This window comes from Caretta caretta, chromosome 15 (assembly GCF_965140235.1).
Source record: "Caretta caretta isolate rCarCar2 chromosome 15, rCarCar1.hap1, whole genome shotgun sequence".
In the NCBI taxonomy this organism is placed as follows: domain Eukaryota; kingdom Metazoa; phylum Chordata; order Testudines; family Cheloniidae; genus Caretta; species Caretta caretta.
Genome location: NC_134220.1, coordinates 2,542,378 through 2,562,911, shown reverse-complemented (window position 1 = coordinate 2,562,911; position 20,534 = coordinate 2,542,378). Strand labels below are relative to the sequence as shown.

The 20,534-nt window shown below is 59.5% G+C and overlaps 1 protein-coding gene across 3 annotated transcripts in view; it reads left to right on the top strand.

Annotated features, from left to right (window-relative positions):
* The window catches only part of RASAL1 (RAS protein activator like 1), a 111,317-nt gene extending 92,087 nt beyond the window's left edge, over nt 1-19,230 (top strand). For all 3 annotated transcript variants that reach the window (XM_048822240.2, XM_048822241.2, XM_075120167.1), the window contains 6 exons: nt 3,582-3,754; nt 5,140-5,277; nt 7,274-7,409; nt 8,246-8,366; nt 12,544-12,620; nt 13,600-19,230. In XM_048822240.2, the coding sequence (XP_048678197.2) occupies nt 3,582-3,754; nt 5,140-5,277; nt 7,274-7,409; nt 8,246-8,366; nt 12,544-12,620; nt 13,600-13,739 (785 nt within the window). In that variant the 3' untranslated portion in view covers nt 13,740-19,230. The remainder of the gene's footprint in view (nt 1-3,581; nt 3,755-5,139; nt 5,278-7,273; nt 7,410-8,245; nt 8,367-12,543; nt 12,621-13,599) is intronic.
* The last annotated feature ends 1,304 nt before the right edge of the window (nt 19,231-20,534 follow it).

Genomic DNA, 20,534 nt, shown 5'->3' with positions numbered 1-20,534 from the left:
AATGTAGCCGTCAAAGTGGGTGAGTCCACCGGGCTCGCTCAGGCGTAGGCCGGGGAAGAGCAGAGAGGCAGGAGCAGAGCTGTGGTGACTGTCAGGGTGTGCAGGGCTCCTGTCCCATGGGGCTGCCCCAGGGGAGGGAGGGCAGGGAGCCCTGCTAGCTGCTGTCCAGTCTCTGGATGGGGAGGAGTGCATGCAGGGCACTGGATTGGGAGGGTCCCTCTCTCAGATCCCTCAGCTGCACAGGAGCCCAGTCCTTTGCTGTCTTCTTGTGACCTGGAGGAGCTGCTGGCGTGTCCTGGAGTGAGAGTGCTGGCACCATGTCCCAGACCCTCTCCCACCCTCGGGAAGGGGTGCTCAGTCTTAGGGTTCCATCTCTGTGCTGCCCCACGCAGGGCCCTCACCCCGATCCTACCAGGTCACCCTCCCCTGGGGCAGCCACCGCTTCCTGCCCCTCAGAGCCCCTCCGCCTTGCCCCTGAGGAAGGGGGGAACTGAGTTTCCACCCAGACCCTGCTACGCAAGCCGAGCAGCGCCCAGCACCTGGGGTGGACGTCAGTGGGAGTGGATGGAGTGGAATGGAGCCTGGAGTGTGCAGCCCTTGATGGTGTTTCTCACCAGTTCCCGGCTGCGTTTGGTATTTAAAGGGGATTCAAATCAGCAGCTGTTGCCAGGCAGTGAGGAAGGTGATGGCTAGAAATCACCTGCTCTCTCCATGTTCCCTGCCCCCACAGTGCAGGGTCTGGGGTCCCCAGAGGAATGGGGGGTTAGGGAGCATCTTCCAGGATTGGTGGGCTCAGCCTGTCTCTCAGACTGAGCATAGCGTGGGGGGCAGGACGGGGGCTAGAAGGAGAGCGATGTAAGGGGCAGATCCAGGATTAAATGAGCATGGAGGCTGGATTCTCTGCCCATCCCCGGAGCGGGGGACCATTGGGTACCAGGAGACCAGCTGCTTCCTCTTGAGATCAGCTGAGTTACCACGGCCTCACATGCCACCCCAGCTATGCAACTCCCAGCCCTGTCCATGCTGCGAATAGCCCCTGTGTCGTGGGCCCTGGACACAACACAATAGCATCTGACATGGGGAGGGCATGGGCTGGTCTTGCTGCGGGCACCCCACCTTTACCTTGTTGTGGGCACAAGGCATAACTCACTTTCCCAGCTCCCAGGGCTCAGGGCGTAATCTTCTGTGGGTTTGAGGGGCCTTTTACCAGTGAAAGTGCCTTGCAGAATAATATCCTTAACTTCTATTTATTAACAGTGACCTAAGCAGAACACACACACTAAACATACAATGCTCACCACTCCCCATAATCAGACGAACTTTTCCTAGTGGCCAGCCAGGATCAGGTCGTCCAGGGACTCCAGCTTCTGCACGATATAGTTGGCAGGGTGTTGAGGTCTGGCAGCTCTGATCTTGGGCTGCGCCCTGGAGTTGGTTCCCAAGAAATTCCTGTTGGACCCCAGTTATTATAGTGAAACTTGAGTCCTGCTTAGCTCTACCGTCCCCAACCATTGTAAACTAAAGTCCTGCAAGCCGGCATTTTCCACCCATCCTAGCCCATTACGAAACCACTCTTTACCCAGTCAGAGCCCACCACCTGAGCTGATTTAAATCTTGCAAAATTTAGTTACATACCAGGCAGAATGATCAAAGAACCAGAGACCAGACAAATAAACAATAGAGGAGTAGGGACCATGAAGGCAAAACAATAGAAGTATAGATTTCACAATCACATCTGTTAGGTGATTCCTTGCCAGGCAGAATGCTGTCAAACAAAGATTTCCCTAAACGTCTTACGATCTGTTTCTTTCTCTGGTGATGCTGAGTACTGTTATGACAGGAGCCTCCTTAACAGCCCAATATTACATTGTTTTGATGCAATTTAAAGGGAATGTGAGGCTGTGACTTCCTGCTGCTTAGCTCATTGATGTTGCTGCCCTAATGTGGCTGGCCTCAGATCTTACGGGACAGGACCCAGGTGTTTTAGCCAGGTTCCAAAGCACACCCCAGCGGCAGAGTCCCTGCAGCACAGATAAGCACAGCTCCGTCCCATCTCTGCACCAAGGCCAGGTGACATTCTGCCCAGGTCTCCACACCATGGCTGTCCATGGCCTGGATGGTGCAGAACAGGGAGTTGTGCAGCTCCAGGGTGAGCACAGCGGGCAGGTGTTGTGAGCAGGGAAGGACATTAAAGGACCAGAGCCAGCCTATTATCCATCCCAGTACAGCGCACCTGGGCCCTCATCCCAAACACACTACTCAGTGGAAAGACTCCCCCTGACTTCACTGGACTTTGAGTCAGGCCATTAGAGGAGCAGCCCATGTTCCAGCCCCTCTCACAAGTGTCAGAATGCAGCTCGGAGTCCCGTGAGCTCTTGCCAGCTCGGCCGCTGCCCCTCAACCCCAGCCTCACCCCCTGCTGTCCTGGCAGACCCATCTCGCCCTGGTCTAAGTAGGTGCCCCATGGTCCCAGTCAGTGCCTTTGCTCCTTTCCATTCAGCAGCATCCCCTTCTGACTGAGCCAGGCTGGAACCTTTCCCTAGGGCTTCTGCAGAGGCTCCGTGTGCCCTTTTTAGCCCTGCGGGAGCAGGATAGGCTGAGACTGGAAGCGCCCACACTGATCTGACTCCCGGACCGCTGCCTGTGTTGGAAAAGCTTGGCCAGCTCAAGTGTTTGTGCACTCCAGACTTCCTGGGCCCGTTCGGAAGCAGAGCAGCTGAAATCCCCTGCGAGTGACTCCCAGGAAAGCCAGCCCAGTTCCAAAGGCCCAAGAGGTTGGAATGGACCAGGGAAGGGGTGAGATGGGCACTGCTCTCCCTGTCTCTGGAACGGCCCTGCCCATTGCTAGCTGCAAACCATGAGCAAAAATGATTACTAATTAAAATGCAGAGCTTGCTGGAGAGTCCTGTGTGGAGGGCTGGGATCAGGAGGATAATGGTGCCCCCTTCTGGGGAACACTGTGTGTGCTTCGGCCATTGGAGAATGAGCCATTCCTGCCATTCAGCCTGGTTCTGGGGGGGCTGGAGACAAGGGGGATTCCCGGGACGATTGTGGATCTGAGCGACCAAACTGCCCTGAACGATTCCTGTGTGTGCCTCAGGTCTCAGCAGCCCATCCTACAAGGGCAGCCCGTATCCCCAGCTCCGTGGCTACCTGCACTCCAGGCCCGCTCTGATGGGTGGCAATGACTGACTGCAGAACTCTCAGCTCTCTTGGTTGGGGGGGGGGGGCTGCTGCAGGGGCAGATCACTCTGCCCCCTGGGAGGGGGTGGGCTGGGGGACAGCCCATCTCCCTGTGCTTGGCCAGGGATTGTTCTCCTCTGCGATGGGCAAAGAATCCAACCTCCCCACGCATTTAGCCTGGCTCTGTCCCCAGATGGAGCCCGGCGTTGACTGTGGCTCATCACCCTGGTGTGGGGTGGGAAGGTGATGCAGACCCTGGCTTCACCAGCATGTAGCCACCAGAGCACACCTCTCCCCGGGTCCAGGAGGGTGGTTGTCAAGCAAAACCTGGCCTGGTGAAGGTACTGGCGTTTCACGGGGCGGATGGATGGGGTAACCCTGCTCTCCGCTCCACACAGTGCGCAAGACCCAGCCCCGGACGCTCTTCCACCCCTCGGTCACCATCAAGGAGGGCTACCTGCACAAGCACAAGGCCGAGGGTCTCCACCTGCTCCCGCGCTTCACCTTCAAGAAACGCTACTTCTGGCTGAGCAGCGAGACCCTCTCCTACTCCAGGTCCCCAGAGTGGCAGGTGTGTCCCCCCCGTGCCCTCGAGAACGGAGACCTGGGCGTTGCCGCTCGCCAGGGCCAAGCTTAGGGGCGGGAGGGTCACGCTGCGGGGAGGCAGGCGGAGCCGGGACAGGGTCTCTGCTGTGGAGCTCTGCCGGCGCCCCTCAATCCCTGCCTGCCCCACCGCCCTCCCCCATGGCACCCAGCTCTTCCCCCAGCTCTGCCACTGCCCCTCGATCCCAGCTACCACCCTCCATCCCCCTGCTGTACCAGCCCTGGGCTCCCCCTTCCCCAGTTCTGCCGGCGCCCCTCAATCCCTGCCTGCCCCACCGCCCTCCCCCATGGCACCCAGCTCTTCCCCCAGCTCTGCCACTGCCCCTCGATCCCAGCTACCACCCTCCATCCCCCTGCTGTACTAGCCCTGGGCTACCCCCTTCCCTCAGATCTGCCGGCATCTCTCAATTCCAGCCTGCACCCCGATATTCCAGCCCTGCGCTTCCCCCTTCCCCAACTCTGCCGATGCCCCTCAATCCCCTCCCAGCCAGCCCTCCCCCCACTATTCTAGGCTGGGGCTCCCCCCTTCCCTAGCTCTTCCGGTGCCCCTCAGTCCCAGCCTGTCCCTCGCTATACCAGCCCTGGGCTTCCCTGTTCTGCAGCTCTGCCGGTGCCCCTCAATCCCAGCCTGCCCTCTTGATATGCCAGCCCTGGGCTCCCCCCTTCCAACAGCTCTGCCAACACCCTGCAATCCCAGCCTGCCCCCCCAAAACACTAGGCCTGAGCTCTCCCCTTCCCCCAGCTCTGGTGGTGCCCCTCAATCTCAGCCTGCCCCCTGGAATACTAGCCCTGGGTTCCCCCAGATCTGCAAGTGCACCTCAGTCCCTGACTGTCCCCCACCCCCCACTCTACCAGCCCTGGACTCCCCCCTCCTCCCAGCTCCGCCGGCACCCCTCAATCCCCTCCCAGCCTGCCCTCCCCCAACTATTTCAGGCTGGGGCACCCACCTTCCCCCGTTCTGCCAGTGCCCCTCAATCCCAGCCTGCCTTCCCCCGCTGTATCAGGCGTGGGCTTCCCCCTTCTCTCAGCTCTGCTGGTGCCCCTCAATCCCAGCCTGCCCCCTGCTACACCAGGCCTGGACTAACCCCCATTCTGCCAGTGCCCCTCAATCCTTCCACCCCTCCTCCGCTGATTCACCTAAACCCTGATGCTGTGACTCGGTGAACACCAAAGCATCACCAGGATTCATATCACCCCCACCCCAGTGTGCTCATGCCGCATAGCTGGGGCTGATTGTGGAGGGAGCTGAAAGCAGGGGGTGGGAATGGGGGGGTGATTCTTGCCCACACCCCTCCCCCGGGGCTCATGCTCTGGCTCAGCTTGGCTGTGGGGGGGGGCTGTTTCTTCGCGCAGGTTCGCTCCTCCATCCCCATCCAGCAGATCTGTGCCGTGGAGAGGGTGGACGAAAGCGCCTTCCAGCAGCCACACATGATGCAGATCCTAACACAGGACAACGAGGGGCAGCTGCACACCATGTACATCCAGTGCAAGGTGAGTTCCTGCCAGGGAGGGGGCACGGTGCAGCAGGGGCCCTGGCAGCATGGTCACCAGTCTGCTGACCCAGTGCTGCCCACTGCCCAGAGCTCTGCAGAGGACAGGGCCTGCCAGAACCCCCACCTGGGGGCCTTCATGCTTTAGTTCAACCCACGGTGGCTCCTGGTGCCGCCGGCGGTGTCAGTGGGCCCTGTGCACGACCATCCAGCCGCCAGGCTGGGCTTGTGAGGCGGGGTGCAGCAGAGGGTCTGTTCCGTTGCTTTAACCAAGGCCATTGCCAAGCTGTGGGGGGGAGGGATTGTGGCTGGTCATGAGATGAGAAAAGATGGGGAGGTGAGCACAAGGAGCCATCCACTGCGGTCCCCCCAGCATCCCAGCCATAGCGCAGCCGCTGGGTGTCTTGGCTGCCGAGATCCTGGCCCCATCCAACAGAGCAAGCGCATGCAGTAGCCCCATGCCTGGGCACCCCTCACCCCACATACTGGGGGCTCCAGCTCGTCCTCAAGGCCAGAACAGCTTTGCAAGATCCCAGTGTGGCCTCCAGTGCCGTCCAGCCCTCGGCCTCCCCTTGCTCGGCACTGCGACTGAGTCCCTGGGCAGGTGCTGGCCTTGGATGTCTGGTACTTCCAGGCCCATGTGGCTGACACCCTGTTCTGAATACCCCTGTTCTGGAGCCCTTAGCCAGCAGCTGTGTGAGTGGAGAGTCCTGGCGTATTCCCGCAAACGCCCCTTGCAGTGTTTCAGGGGCTCCCGTGTGGGGCTGTCCCCTGAATTCCTATTGTAGCCAGGAGCTGGCTCCCATGGTGAGTCTCACAGCCATGTGCTAACTTGGACTTTACATCTGAGGCTGGGCGAGAGAAGGGCTCCTTCTCCATGAGGGCTCCTCCTCCACGAGGGCTTCTGCCATGCGGCTTGGCCTGGGGTGCTCCTTTGTAATATCCCCCTGCCCCCCAACTTTATTCCAGGCACAGCAAGTTTCCCCACCCACACTGAACTGACCAGGGCAGAGCTGGGAGGTCGGGGGTCTGCTCCAGAACGTTGCTTGAGGGCACAAGGAGGCGCCCCATGCCTCCCTCCCCCGCCCTTCTCTGGCAGTGCCAAGCCACGTTCGCTACCCCAAGGTCCGTGATCAGTCGCGCCCACACAGCCCAGCTGGGGATGTTGTGCTGCCAACGTCACCCCTCTGAAGCCACCCAAGGCATCGTGGGGGGGGGAACGGGGGGACGTGCTCCACAGAGCTAGCAGTGGGCAGGAAAGCAGGCTTGTGTCCCGTTCAGATGCATTACCTGGCTGCCAGCCCTTCATCCAGCTGCCTGGCTGGGCGGCAGGAACGTGTGATGGTCTCAGCTCTCGATCAAACCAGCTGGGGGGGCGGCCGTGGGGAAGGCAGAGCTGGCTCCGTGATCACCGCTGGCAGCTGGGTTTTCCCAGCTCCTTCCTCTCCAGGGTGTGGCTGTGGTGGGGATCCTGGAGAAGGGCCTGGGGCACTTAGCAGACTTGCTGAAGAGTGAGTGTTGCTCTGGGAGACCCTACCAGCATCAGAGAGGGAGGGAAGGGGTTGGAGCGCTGGTAACCCTAGATGCGAAATGAACCCCCATGAATGCAGCTGTGCTCATTGTTTAGGCTACTTGGGACCTCCAGGCTGAGCAAATAGGGGCCCCCAAAGAGGCATGTATCCTGGGGCCTGGATCTATGGGATTCTGGAGAACTGGGGGGCAAATTCGGTCCTTGTGTTCACTCCAGCCCTGCCTCAATCTGCCACTGGCTTCCCAGTGAAAATCTGGATGAGCCTCATCCAATCCATGGATCACCCTGCAGCCTGGAACAGTCTGTGCTGAAGTGCAGATGGGGAAACTGAGGCACCAAAGGGGGAAGGACTTGCCCACAATCACCCAGCAGGACTAGAACCCTGGGTGTCTGGGTTGTATCCATGGGAGCTGGGGAGGGGAAGCGGCGCCATCCTCCCTGGCTGACTCTCCCCTATCTCCAACAGAACGTGAACGAGTTGAACCAGTGGCTGTCAGCCATCCGCAAGGCCAGCATCTGCAATGAGCTCATGCTGCCCTCTTGCCACCGGGGTGCCTTCCGGGGCAACCGCTGGACCTGCTGCCTGCAGCCTGACCGCACAGGTAATGGGCCCCGCCAGCTATAGGGCTGCTGCAAATTCAGCCCACGGGACTTTGGCAGGGGAAAGGGCTTTTTTCACCCAGAGTCCTTTCTATGCGGCTGCTTCTCCACTTGGGGATAGGTGGGGAGATCCAGGCCCCCCCCCACTATAACACCTAGTTCTCACCCATCAAGCTGCACCTGTACAGCTCAAAGTACTTCACACAGGACGTCGCTAGCATTACCCCCATTGCACAGATGAGAAACTGAGGTCCAGAGCAGGGAAATGACGAGCCAGCAGGCCAGTGGCAGGGCTGGGAACAGAACCCAGCTTTCTCAAGTGCTCGATCCACCAGACCACACTGGCGCAGCACCTGGGGCTGGGGGAGGGTAGCAAAGGCCACACATCAGCCCCAAGCAGCTGTTAACCCCAGCAGCCTGGTGGCAGAGCAGTAGTGGTGGGCCCTGGCGGGAGCCCTGGCCAGTCCCCATAGGCTGGAAGGATGGGTCATAGAATATCAGGGTTGGAAGGGACCTCAGGAGGTCATCTAGTCCAACCCCCTGCTCAAAGCAGGACCAATCCCCAATTTTTGCCCCAGATCCCTAGATGTCCCCCTCAAGGATTGAACTCACAACCCTCGGTTTAGCAGGCCAAAGCTCAAACCACTGAGCTATCGCTCCCTCCTGCTCACCCATGGCCTTGGGGGAGAGGGCTTCCCTGGGGGCTGATTGGCTAGTCAGGAGTGACCTGCTCTGCTCCTAGACCCTTGCAAGCAGGGCCCCTGGCCTGCCCCATACCCTGTGTGGCAGCCCCTCCTGCCCGTGCCTCATTGGAACAGTCCTTTCTGTCCTGCCCCAGTGCGCGGCTGCAGCCGGACTCACTCTGCCATGACCCTGGGGGACTGGAGCGACCCCCTCGACCCAGATGCCGAGACCCAGATGGTGTACGGGCAGCTCTTGCTGGCGAGAGACAAGCTCAGGTCAGTGCAGCTGTGGGGCGAGGGCACGCGCAGGCAGGTGGGGGCAGGGCCATTGCTAGGAGTTGTGCATGGTGGGGGCAGTGGTCACCCTGTGGCTGGCATGTGGGGGCACATGCCATGATGAGCAGGGAAGCCATAGAGCCCGGGGCAGGGAGGACCATGCTGTTGCCATAAAGGGCAGCTCGTTCTGTAGCGCTTGGGCCTTGGAGCTTTTCCCCCCATTCCAAACACATTCCTTGGACACCAGAGCAGAAGCTACTCCATTCTGGGCAGGATCGGGGCACCAGGGAGGGGCACTGAGTTCTAGTCCTGGGGCTCAGGGAGTGGTGGGGGGAGTTGGGGTGGATCTGAGGGGATGGGCTGGTTTCAGATGCCCCCTCTTGCGGGTGCTGTTGGCATTAACTTCGGGCTATTAACTGCCATCCCATTCACCTTCCCCTGGTCTCTCTGCCAAGCTACTCTGCATTCCCACCCCGCTGAGCTGGCGGGGGGGTCCCCTGCCCCATCTCCCTGGGAGGAGGGTTTTGGTTGCAGCTGGCATTGATCACTAGCCCAGTTATCTCAGCCTGCAGCGGTCGCCACTTTCTTCTGGGATCAGCCCCTGCTCAAACACTTGTCCCCCACATCCTGCTCCACCCCCGGTAGGGTGCAGCACCAACCTCCGATTAGGGCGTGAGCGGGACTGGAGGGCAGCCCCTGGCTTCAGCTGGCCCCTTGCGCGGGTGAATTCCACCTGGCCTGGCTTCCCAGTTCCCACCACCAGAGGTCTCCCCTCCCGAAAGCGTTACCCTGGAGAGAGCCCCGACACCGGGGCGGGCAGACTTTTGGCCTGAGGGCACATCGGGTTTTGGAAGTTGTATGGAAGGTCGGTTAGGGGAGGCTGTGCCTCCCCAACCAGCCAGGCATGGTCCGGCTCCTGCCCCCTCTCCAACCCCTCCACTGCTCGCCCTTAATGCCCCCCCCCGGACTCCTGCCCCATCCAATTCCCTGGATGCCCCCAGACTCCCCGCCGCCCCATCCAACCCCTCCTCATTCCTGACTGCCCCCCTGGGATCCCTGCCCCATCCAACCACCCCTTCTCCCTGTCCCCTGACTGCTCCCTGCCACCCCATCCAACCCCCCCGCCTTCCTGACCCCCCTTCAGGACCCCTGCCCCCATTCAACCCCCTGTTCCCTGCCCCGTGACCACCCCGACCCCTATCCACCCCCCAGACCACCTGCCCGAAACTCCCCTGCCCTCTATCCAACTCCCCTGCTCCTTGTCCCCTCGCCGCGCTGCCTGGAGCACCAGGACCGGTGGCCGCACTGCCTGGCCGGAGCCAGCCAAGCACCGTGCAGCCCAGAGACCGGGTCCGGCAGGCGGGCCGCCCGGCCGGAGCCAGCCAAGCACCGTGCAGCCCAGAGACCGGCTCCGGCAGGCGGGCCGCCCGGCCGGAGCCAGCCAAGCACCGTGCAGCCCAGAGACCGGCTCCGGCAGTCGGGCCGCCTGGCCGGAGCCAGCCAAGCACCGTGCAGCCCAGAGACCAGCTCCGGCAGGCGGGCCGCCCGGCCGGAGCCAGCCAAGCACCGTGCAGCCCAGAGACCGGCTCCGGCAGGCGGGCCGCCCGGCCGGAGCCAGCCAAACACCGTGCAGCCCAGAGACCGGGTCCAGCCGGGCTCTGCAGCTGCGCTGCCCCAGGAGCTTGCAGCCCCCCCACCCAGAGCATTGCGCCGCGGTGCAGTGAGCTGAGGCTGCAGGGGAGGGGGACAGTGCGGGAGGGGCCAGAGACAAGCTTCCCGGGCCAGGAGCTCAGGGACCGGACAGGACGGTCCCGTGGGCTGGATGTGGCCCGCGGGCCTTAGTTTGCCCACCTCTGCCTTATATAGTCAACAGCTTGAGGAGGGTTACGAGTCTTCCTCCCATGGCCCAAAAGGCTTTATGGACTGGAGGATCCCCTGTGCCCCACATGGCATCTTGGGGTTCCTCCCCAACTGCCCCCTCCCTCTGGGGCTGGGGAGGAAGGTTCCATCCAGTCCAGGCCTGCAGGGATGTTGTCCTCCACCAGAGCTCCAACCCATAGCATCAGGTGGGAGCATCCTATGCCGTTGCCGGGGGAGCCTTCTCTACACTAGGGAAATTAAGTTGGAAACTGTAGTGTAGCCAGAGCTCAGGAGCGCTCAGTGTCTGTTGTCTAACCCTGCTTGAAGCAAGTGGTAGGTGCACCTGAGTAGACGCGGACAGATGTGCTAGACCTTGCACCTGCTCTTCTGTACGGTTCTGTAGCACAGAGGCTTCCGTCCTTGCAGGTTTTTCAGGGCAGGGACCATCCTTCTGTTCGGAGTCTGCACCTAGCACAGTGGGGTCCCTGCAGATGCTGCCCCACTGCAGACAAGGAATGCTGTCACTAGGTCATGGGTGTTGATCATCATTTCTGGGGGCGCATCTGCCCTGTATGCAGGGTCTTGGGTGTTCTCCCATCAGGGCAGCATGAGCAGCGACGGGAGTGCTAGTGGGAAATGCCCACTGCTGGTTCTATCACTGAGCCCATGCGATTCCCCAGCACGGGGCGTGCAGGCCTCAAGCCTGTGTGGCTGAAGGGATTCCTGGGGGCCCAACAAACCGAGATGTGGTCTCCGCCCAGGAGGTCCTGTTAGGGAGTGTGGCAGAGGCCACGCTCGATCAGGGCCCAGTTGTGCTAGGCGCTGTACAGACACACAGGGGCCATCAACACCTCCACGGAAGGTGCGATGGTAATGCAGGTAGGTCACAAAAGCAGTGAGGATGTGATGCATGGGCTTTGGCAGGGCAGCTGCCCCAGTGCAGGCCTGCCAGGACCCTGGCTATGTACCCGGGTTGCTTGCCCACCCTGACATCCGTGCTGCCACATCTTCAGTATGGTTTTTCCCCCCCTAGCTGGATTACCGGCTGGACCCATCCATGCTGCAAGCGCCCCTTCGTGTGCGGCACAGATGAATCCTGAGTGACAGCCCATCCCTGCCCCCAGTTCTGGCAGTTGAACTAGGGGAAGGAGTGGGGCAATCAGGACAACACCTGGGGGAACCCCTGGGGAGAGCCACTTCCATCTCATTCTAGCCCTGTAAATGGCCCTGTCGCAGGGCGGCGACATACCGCTGCAGCGCCTCCTGCTGGTTGTCCAGGGAATTAGCTCTTTCCAGCCAGGAGCGCCCTCTGCCAGTCGGTGTCTCGCCTGCCGCTGGCCCCGTGGCCCTCCCGGACCCCAGTGCCCTTCTAACTTAGGGCTCTGCCCCCTGGCAGTACCCCCTCAGTCTGGGTCTCCCCTCCCTGGGGGAACCCCCAACCCCTCCCTTGCCTCAGTGGCTACTGTCAGTCATCGTCTAGCCCCCGCTCCCTGGGGCAGACTGCAGTCTCTACCACGCATCATCGGCCAGGGGGGTTGGACCAGCTGCCTCAGTCTAGGTCTGGGCTGTTCCTCTGCAGCCTTAGGACCCTTTCGTGGGCCTTTACCTCAGCCTGGGGCTCTGCTCGGCTGAAGCTCCTCAGCTCCCTCTGCCCTAGGTACCCCCTCAGCTTTCCCGGCAGCCAGGTTCTCCTCTCTTTACCTAGCCAGAGAGAATGTCTCTCCTTCTGGCCCACTGCCCTCTTACAAGGGCCAGCTGGGCCCTAATTACACAGGCTACAGCTGTGACTGTTTCCCTAAACAGCCAGGTTCCCCCCTCTCAGCCCTCTCCCAGGGCTGTTTTAAGCCCTTCAAGGCATGGCGAGGGGACCACCCCGCCACAGGCCCCAAGCGAGACTAAAAGGCAGGAGAACCAGCCAGAGACCTGGACCCCAGAAGGATTATGTGGGTTCCTGGACCCCCTGCCCTAGTAATCTGAGCCTGTAACACCGCAGGGGAGATGAGAGAGGAAGGGGGTCCCAAGTTCTCTGCTCTGAACACCCCTTCTCACCTTTGGTTATTAGATCATTATTTCAAGAGAGCTCACAGAGCTGGGGGGCCCCATTTCCCTCATGGCTGGTCTGACTAGGTGGGACCGTACAGACGGGGACCAGAGCAGGGGGGCATACGGGCCGGGGTGAGGGGGCCCTTGTGCATGGGGCCATCAGGACTGGGAGCACCCTACAGACCAGGGTGGGGGGCTCCCTTGCACGTGGGGCGGTAGAGACAGTAGCTGATGCCCCTGCCCCTAAGAACTCACGTGTCTCCTCTCTCCGCAGGGAGAAGTACATTGAGTGTTCAGATGCGGGGCTGGTGCTGGAGCAGGAGAAGGGGCCTGGTCCCCGTGCCCAGGGAGGTACGGAGCCCCCTCCCCGCCAGAGCACTCAGGGGCAGCCTGCAGAGCTGCAGCGGGCCTGGGCTGAGGGTTGCCATCTTTCTACTCGCACCCTGAACTTAACACCCTCACCCCGCCCCCTGCCCCACGCCTCCTCTTAGGCTCCGCCCCCGCCCAGCCCATTCTCTGAGCCCCCCCTTGCCCCCCTCAGCTAACTCCATCCCCCCCTCTCTGTCGCTCGTTCTCCCCACCCTCACCCGCTTGCTCATTTTCACTGGGCTGGCTCAGGGGGTTGGGGTGCGGGCTCTGAGACCCCCAATGCAATGCAGAGCTACACTGGGGGCTGGGGGTGGCAGGTCTGTGCTGCCCCGGGGGCCGGGGGTGGCAGGTCTGCGCTGCCCCGAGGGCCGGGGGGTGGCAGGTCTGTGCTGCCCCGGGGGCCGGGGGGCGGCAGGTCTGCGCTGCCCCAGGGGTCGGGGGCGGCATTGGGCAAAGGCCTGAGTCCTGCTTGCTGGGGCTGGTGAGCCGTCACTGCTGCTCCAAGCCATTCGCAGATGGGGAGCTCCTGCCCCACACGCTGTTTCCCAACCCACCCAGTGACCATGTCGCAGACCAAGGGGACCTGGCAGGGAGTCTGTGCAAAGCTGCCCGTGCCATCTATGGAGAGTGGCTGAGCATTGCCAGCTGCTCCCTGTCCTTGCGACCCTCTCCAACCCTGCCACCATCCGCCTGCTGGCTTCCAGCCCACCCTCAGCTGGCAAGGGGCCAGGTGAGGGCCCATGGGCAGGGGTCCGGCTGTGCTAGCTGGCCCAGGAGCCCTGTGCTCCAAAGCCTAGCCTGGCCTGGTGGAGGTGAACCCAGTGGGTAGCAGGACGTGGGAGTGAGCATGTGGGTCTGACCGGCGCCCCACTGGCCCTGATCTGTCGGGCCCGCTCACATGCCTGTGCCTGCAGAGGGCACTATGGGCTGATTGCCCCTCTCCTCTCCCTCTGTCCTGCAGATCAAGGCTGTTCCTGCCAGGACCGCCAGATGGCGGCTGCTGCCCGCCTGCTGAACGTCATACAAGACCTGGAGCGTGCCCACAGCACCTTCGAGCGCCGGGAGAAGGAGGAGGCAGAGAATGACTCTCACCGCCCGTGAGAAGCCTCCTCCCCCTGCCCCACCCCATCCCTCCCTGGCACTTCTGTTGGACCGTGCCCACCTGACGATGGCGCGCGGGAGTGGGCCCTGGTGCTGGGAGACACCGGCTCACTTGTCACCGTGCTCTAGGCTGGGAACGGCAGTGGCCACGTGGCCAACCCACAGCTCAGGCCAGAGGTGATGGACCACAGCAAGAGAAGGCACAAACCAGAGGTGGCTGAGCTCATCCGCTCTCCTGCCTCCTGGCGGCCTGCTGTAGTGCCCACATCAACCATCAGATGGCGCTCCAGAAACCCTCCATGAACCACACCCTGAACAGCACCAGCCAACCTCCTTGCCGTCCTTGTCCCGGTGGGGCCGAGAGCCAGAATCCACAGCCACTAATGCCAGTGCCTGGGGAGGTGAGCTGTGCCCATGCCCCAGTGCCATCCTCCTGCAGGCTGTACCTGACCTTGCCATGCACGGCCTTCCCACTGAACCTCAGTCCGTGTGCGCGGCCAGCCAGTGCCTGCTGTCCTGGTGTCCCAGAGGCGCGTGGGGATGGCAAAGAGCCTGCCCCTGGCTCCTGAAGACAGATCACCCCCGTGCCCCGTCTGTGCGTTTCCCAACCCACATTCCAGCCTTCGTGGCCACTGGGCGAGGGGAGGCACTTCTGTGTCTGTAACTGATGAAGGACCTCAAGGGAGCCCCTAGCCATGATCCTCTGAACAAGAGCCGGGCTCTTGGGTGGAATAGCATGTGGGCCGGACCGCGGCCCTGCAGCACTCCTGGCTGTGCAGCAGAAAGCTGTCCAGCCTGCACGCCAACCTCCGCCAGCCCATCTCTCTCCCCCAGTTCCACCTGCGCTGGCCCGGGGGCCAGCCACCATGAACTCGGCTATCCCCAGCACCTCTTGGTGGCGGAAAATCTAAGCTCTGCCCCTGGAGTGGTTAAACTCCTCCATCTCCCCAGGGGATGATGGCTTGTGCCTAGAGCGCAGTGTACTTGGAGGAGGAACCCAGGGCCCTGCATCTACTGGGTGCTGCTTTAAATCACTGCCCTGACACTCCATCCATGTGTGCACAGCCCCACTGGGCGCCCCACAGCCTGCCCTGTGTGCACAGGGCTGAGCGTAAAACCCAGCTGGGCTCCTCTTTGCTTGTGCCAAAGTCCTGCTCAGGAAGCAAGAGGGACGTCTCACCCAGATCACTTGCGCGTGGTGGAGAAGCCTGCATCACTCTGAGTAACTCTGGTAATAGGCCAGAACAGGGCAAAGAAACCAAGTTGAAGCAGGCTGGACAAACATACAGATCCTGGAGCAAAGTGAAGTGTGATGTGGCCAGAGGGGGGTGAGTGTGGCTGAAATGTGAGCTCCCGAACCAGCCCAAATCCTCTGGCCTGATGAATGTGAGACTGATAGAGTGCCGGCAGAGGGGCTGGGAGCAGAGAGCTTCCCCCTCCCCTCTCCTGGGCAAAGCTCTGACCAAGGTGGCAACACGTCCAGCCAGCTCGCTGCACCATGTGGATAGCAAATGGGCTGCCTGCGGCTGTGTGCACCCCCGCCTGCATGTGCCATTGGGAACAGAACCAGCGTGCCCCCGCTCGTGCCAAATGGCCAGGCTGTGGTTGTCGAGGCAGGAGGCAGTCATCTTGCAGACTGTTTGGCTCAGTGGCTATCCCGGGCCAGGGGGGCTTTGGAGTTAACCGAGATCAGTGGGTCTCATTTATGGACCCCTTTGGAAATCTGTTGTCTGTATATATAGCTGAATGCTGTTCAGTCAGTTTTCAGTCACAGTCTTTCGCAGACCACTTAGACATCGTCCACCGACTCCCGGGGTCCACGGCCCACTGCCCTCGATATATTTGCACACACACCTCTCTGTCTATTGTGCATCTCTCAGTATATGTCACACACACAAACTATGTTAAAAGAACTGTAATAAAGTTGCCAAATGAAGCACCTGAACATTAAGAAGCGCCTGAAGTAAGGAGGCCCAGGCACCCTGAATTCAGCCTCCTGGTGTGTATGTATTATGGGCCAGTCTCCCATTCCATGAGCACATACAACTGGTTTCCCCAGGACCCTGCGCAGAGGAGGGGCCATGCTCACTGGATGAGCAGCTGGCCAATATTTTCTTTGCTCCTCATTGCTCAGTGTGTGGTTCCAGCCTTTATTTACTGCACACCGTTCAAACCCTGCTCTGGAGACAGAATAGTTTCTTCATGGGCTTTTTTCTGGCACTCATGGCTATAGTATCAGTGCTTCATGAGCATTAATTACTTTATCTTCAGCTAAATGGGTGCTGTGCCCCCTGTTTTACAGAAGGCAAACTGAGGTGCAAAGATTAAAGTCAAAGGTGTCCGCTAATCTTAGGTGCCCAATATGCAAGGCCTAGGACCGCATTTTTCAGAGTACTCACTATTATATCACACCTGATATGTGCAAAGCCCAGCGCCCATTGACGGCAGTTGCTGCTGTGAATGCTCAGCACTGCTGCAAATCCAACCCAGGGTCCATCCTCTGCTCTGAGTAAGGCAGGCATCCTGTGGAAAACACAGTACATGATTGTGTTGTACATAATGCATACACATGGAGCCAGATTAGGGTTTCACAGGCATCCTTAATTCGGGCATTTCCTAACTTTTGAGCACTTGACATTGCAACCTTAATGTTGTTGTAACATAGTTTTTTGTGTGTAATTTCCTAAATTTTTAATAAAGCAAACTTCAGAACCAGACATTCCCTCATGTGACATCCCCATGGCTCAGCAAGGCTGGAAGCTTTAGATCCAACCCAGAGACCTCTGCCACTGGAGTAAATGTTAGCAGTAGTAGGTTGTTAGCCTCTCTGGACCAGCACTACAGGGGGATGGGATACTTTGCCTGTGGCTTTCACAGCTATTTGCTGAGAGAAGAAGGATGAGATGTGGGAATCAGATCCCATTCCAGGCGCTGAGAAGAGGTGTTGTGGTGGGCACAGACTTTTCTGCCCCCTCCCCCAAGTGTGACCAGTTCTTGGTCCCGTCTCTTCCCTACCCCTGACTTGTCCCATTTTCCATGTGTCGCCAGCCCAAGGCTCCATTCCTCAGGCTTCTCGCACCATTCCCACTTTCCTTGCCCAGCAAGTACCAGTCTCCCCCTTCTGGACTCGCTGGCCCAGTCACCTCACACTCCATTTCCAGTCTCCGTGCCCAGCCAGTCCCAGTTCCCAACCTCCCAGCTTCTTGCCTCCCCGCCCGGCCCCCCCTTCCCACATTTCCCATTGCCACTGTCAGTCCCAATCTCCCTCCCTGGGATACTCCTGTGTCCTCAGAGTCCCCTGGTCTCTGCCCAGCCACTCCCAGTCTCCCACCCCTGGCTCCTCATCCAATCTCAGTCTCTCACCGCATCTACAGCCTCCAGTCCCAGTCTTCTTCCCCCTGCCCCGGCTCTCCCTCTCTGCCAGCCTCCAGTCTCAGTCTTCTTCCCTCCGCTCTGGCTCTCCCTCTCTGCCAGCCTCCAGTCCCAGTCGTCTTCCCTCTGCCCTGGCTCTCCCTCTCTGCCAGTCTTCTTCCTCCCGCCCTGGCTCTCCCTCTCTGCCAGCCTCCAGTCCCAGTTTTTGCCTCCTCCCCCAAGCTCCTGTCCCAAGTCTACTCCCTGCTACCCCCTCCCTGGCCCAGCCCTTGTCCCCTCTGCATTCAAGTTAGGCGGCTTCCTCCTCCATGTTCCCTAGGCACTGAGAGCCCAGAACAGAGGGTCTCCCTTCTACCAGTTCAGATGCTGGGCTCTGGACTGGGCATGGCCTGCAGCAGCCCGGAGCTGCAATTGCCAGGGAAGTCCTGCTTACCCTGGGCTGCAGTGCACCGGGAATGATGGAGCCTCAGGGGAGTTTAGCTGGTAAGATTCCTCTACTGAAGAGGTGCATAGTGCAGCTGCTTGAAGGCTTATAAATTGGCCAATTTGGGGTGGGTATTCCTGGGGCTGGCAAAAGGTGCATCCCTGACAGCAAGGGCAGCCCCCTGCCAAATGTCAAGTCTCTGCCCCAAAGCAAAGGGGTGCTAGAGCTTCCCAAAGAAACTGCTGACAGGATCTTTTAACATAGGCAAAACAATGGATTCTTCCCCAGCTTTCGGCTCGGAATGGCTCCGCGGTTTTGGTCGAGCTTTTCCAGAAATATTCAGCCCGAGGCAGACGTGCCGCGTGGAGAATGTCAGCGCACACGGGGAATGTTTGGCCAAGTTGTAAGTAACCAAAAACTGGGTCTTGTGCTGGGCAGCCATGGGTCCAGCCAGCACCACGAGGACTTGTGTATTGGGTGTGGGCTCGGCTCAGCCTGGGGATGGAGACACTCAGGTGCCTCCTGGGCTGTTTTTGCCTGGTGGGATTTGAGCACGTTTTGACCAGGAGATCTACTGGGGTCCCCGACGGGCACCACGCTGGGTGCTGAGCCACATTCTCCTTGGCTGCTGGCAGTGTGAGGCATTGTCGGTGTAAGCCTGTGGCCAGAGGGAGGGCACTTGCTACCCCCAGCTGGTGCAAAGGGAGCTTCATTTGCATGGGCTGCCTCCCCTCAATTCCTCTAGTGACACATGGGACGTCACCATAACTACACAGGAACTGGAGCTGAGCGGGGAGTGGGCTCCCGGACAGGCTTGGGAAGGGGAAAAAGCTTGTTAGCTAGGGCTGTGTGTTCGGCTTCCCCTTCTGGAAGTGCCTCCCCAGGGGATTCCATGTTGGTGCAATGAGGATTTTGCCATGGGGCAGAGCAGGGTGGGCTCCGGTCTATGCAGGACCTCTACAGGGCTGACTCACTAACTGGGTTGGGTGGTTGGTGGCACCTCCAGGCACACAGCTGCCATGGGATCAGAGCAACCCAGCCCTACAAAGAGGCACCTGGACTAATCCCCCTGCTGATCCAAGACGTGAGAGGGGCTTGGTGAGATGGTCCGGGCAAGGGACCTGTGAGTCGTTCTCACCAGCGGGTGGGAATGCAGTTAGACTCATGACTGCCAAAGTGTAGGTATGGGGGGCCGTATTCATAGGCACAGGAATTAGCGGTGTGGGGGGTGCTGCAGCACCTGGGCCCCTGGCTGCCGGTACTGCGCCCGGGGTCTCGGTTGCTGGTCCGTTCCAGGATCCCGGCTGCTGCCCTCCCATGCCCGGGGTCTCGGCTGCTGTCCCATGCCCGGGGCTCTGCTGCCACCCCATGCATGGGGCTTTCAGCACCCCAACTATTAAAAACGTTTCAGCGTCACTGGTGATATTTTACTGGAGTTGCGTACATGGCAGTCTGTTGCTGTGTTTTCTAATTATATGAGCGTTCCCTTTCCCCTTTCTCAGAGCGCTGGCAAGTGAGGCTGGGCTGCATGTTAAGGGCAACCGGGTAGGTGCATTTAATTTGCCCAGGTTTGGGGGGGGACTGAAGCCTGTCCAGTTATTTACCAAGAAGGGTCCTAGACATAGTGAGCCCCAACATTCATCTAAAATGACCCAGCTGTTTCTGAGAGGGAGGCTAGGGAAGAGGATGATTTAACTGGGAATTGGTCCTGCTTTGAGCAGGGGGTTGGACTAGATGACCTTCTGGGGTCCCTTCCAACCCTTATATTCTATGATTCTATGATTCTATGATTAAAAAAAATTCTGGCGTCCCTCTTTGAGATGTTGTAGCATTTCCATGAGCAGGGCCTTCAGTTTTGGGGTGGGATGGGGGTGGAGGTGGCAAGTAGCCCAAACTGGGACAGGGACAGGGACAGGTTGGAGAGAACTGGGCAGGAGAGTCTGTGCTCACTATAGCATGGACTGAAACCAAGAGTGTCACTAGTCCTCTGCTGCCTGTGAAATATCTGTGAAAGCCGCTGGAAGTGTCTCATTCCCCTCTAGTGCTGGGCCACCTAGAGGGTGACACCCTATTAAAGGTATCAGTTACTCCTTTAGCTCAAGTGGCCGAGATCTGTGTGGTGTATCTAAAGGTTCCAACCCTGCTGATGACCCATGTGGGTGTCAATATGATGGAAGTTTGGTATTTAGTTTGCTTTTTTTAAAAACCTAGGAAATCACACACAAAAATCTGTTCAAAGAAGGTAATAAAGGTTGCAAAGTCTAACACTCAAACATTAGGAAATACCAGTATGAAGGTTGTATTGAAACCTTACGTCAGCCTCCTTAGGCTGGGCATTGCGATACAGTCTTTAATGACATGAGAACATACTATTTTTCCAATTAGGACCCCTGCCTCACTGAGTGCCCAGGGTGGACCTGCAATGGGACGAATCAAAGTTGCTAGGGAAGGCGACTGATGTCTGTAGGTCCTCTGCCTCACTGTTGTTCGAAGGAGGCAGGGGCTTGCAGGAAGAGAAAAGATGATCTCATGGTCAAAGCTGTTGACTGCTGCCCTGGAGAGCTGGAGTCTATCCCTGCCTCTGCCACAGAGTGCCTGTGTGATTCTGGGCAAGTCACTTAACCCAGACTTTCCACAGGTGAGCACTAAGTGTGTGCTCATTTGTCTGGGTGTCTGACTTGGAGCCTGTGCTCTGATTCGCAGAAGCTGCAGCTGAAGGCAATGGGATCTGGGCTTTGACCACAGAGCCGCGGAACACTAAGAACTCTGAATAATCAGGTTCTAGGTGTCTCCAAGTGGGCATCCAGAAGTAGTGGCTACGTTTGACTGGAATCTCTCAGTTTGCCCAGCTGTAAAATGGGGCTAACGGCAGCCCTCACTTCCTGGGGGATGTGAAGATACATGCACTAATCCTGGTAAAATGCTGAACTAATGCTGACCGCGGGGGAACAGCCCACGAGGAACCTAACACCTCTGTCTCCAAACAGGGGTTCACTCCC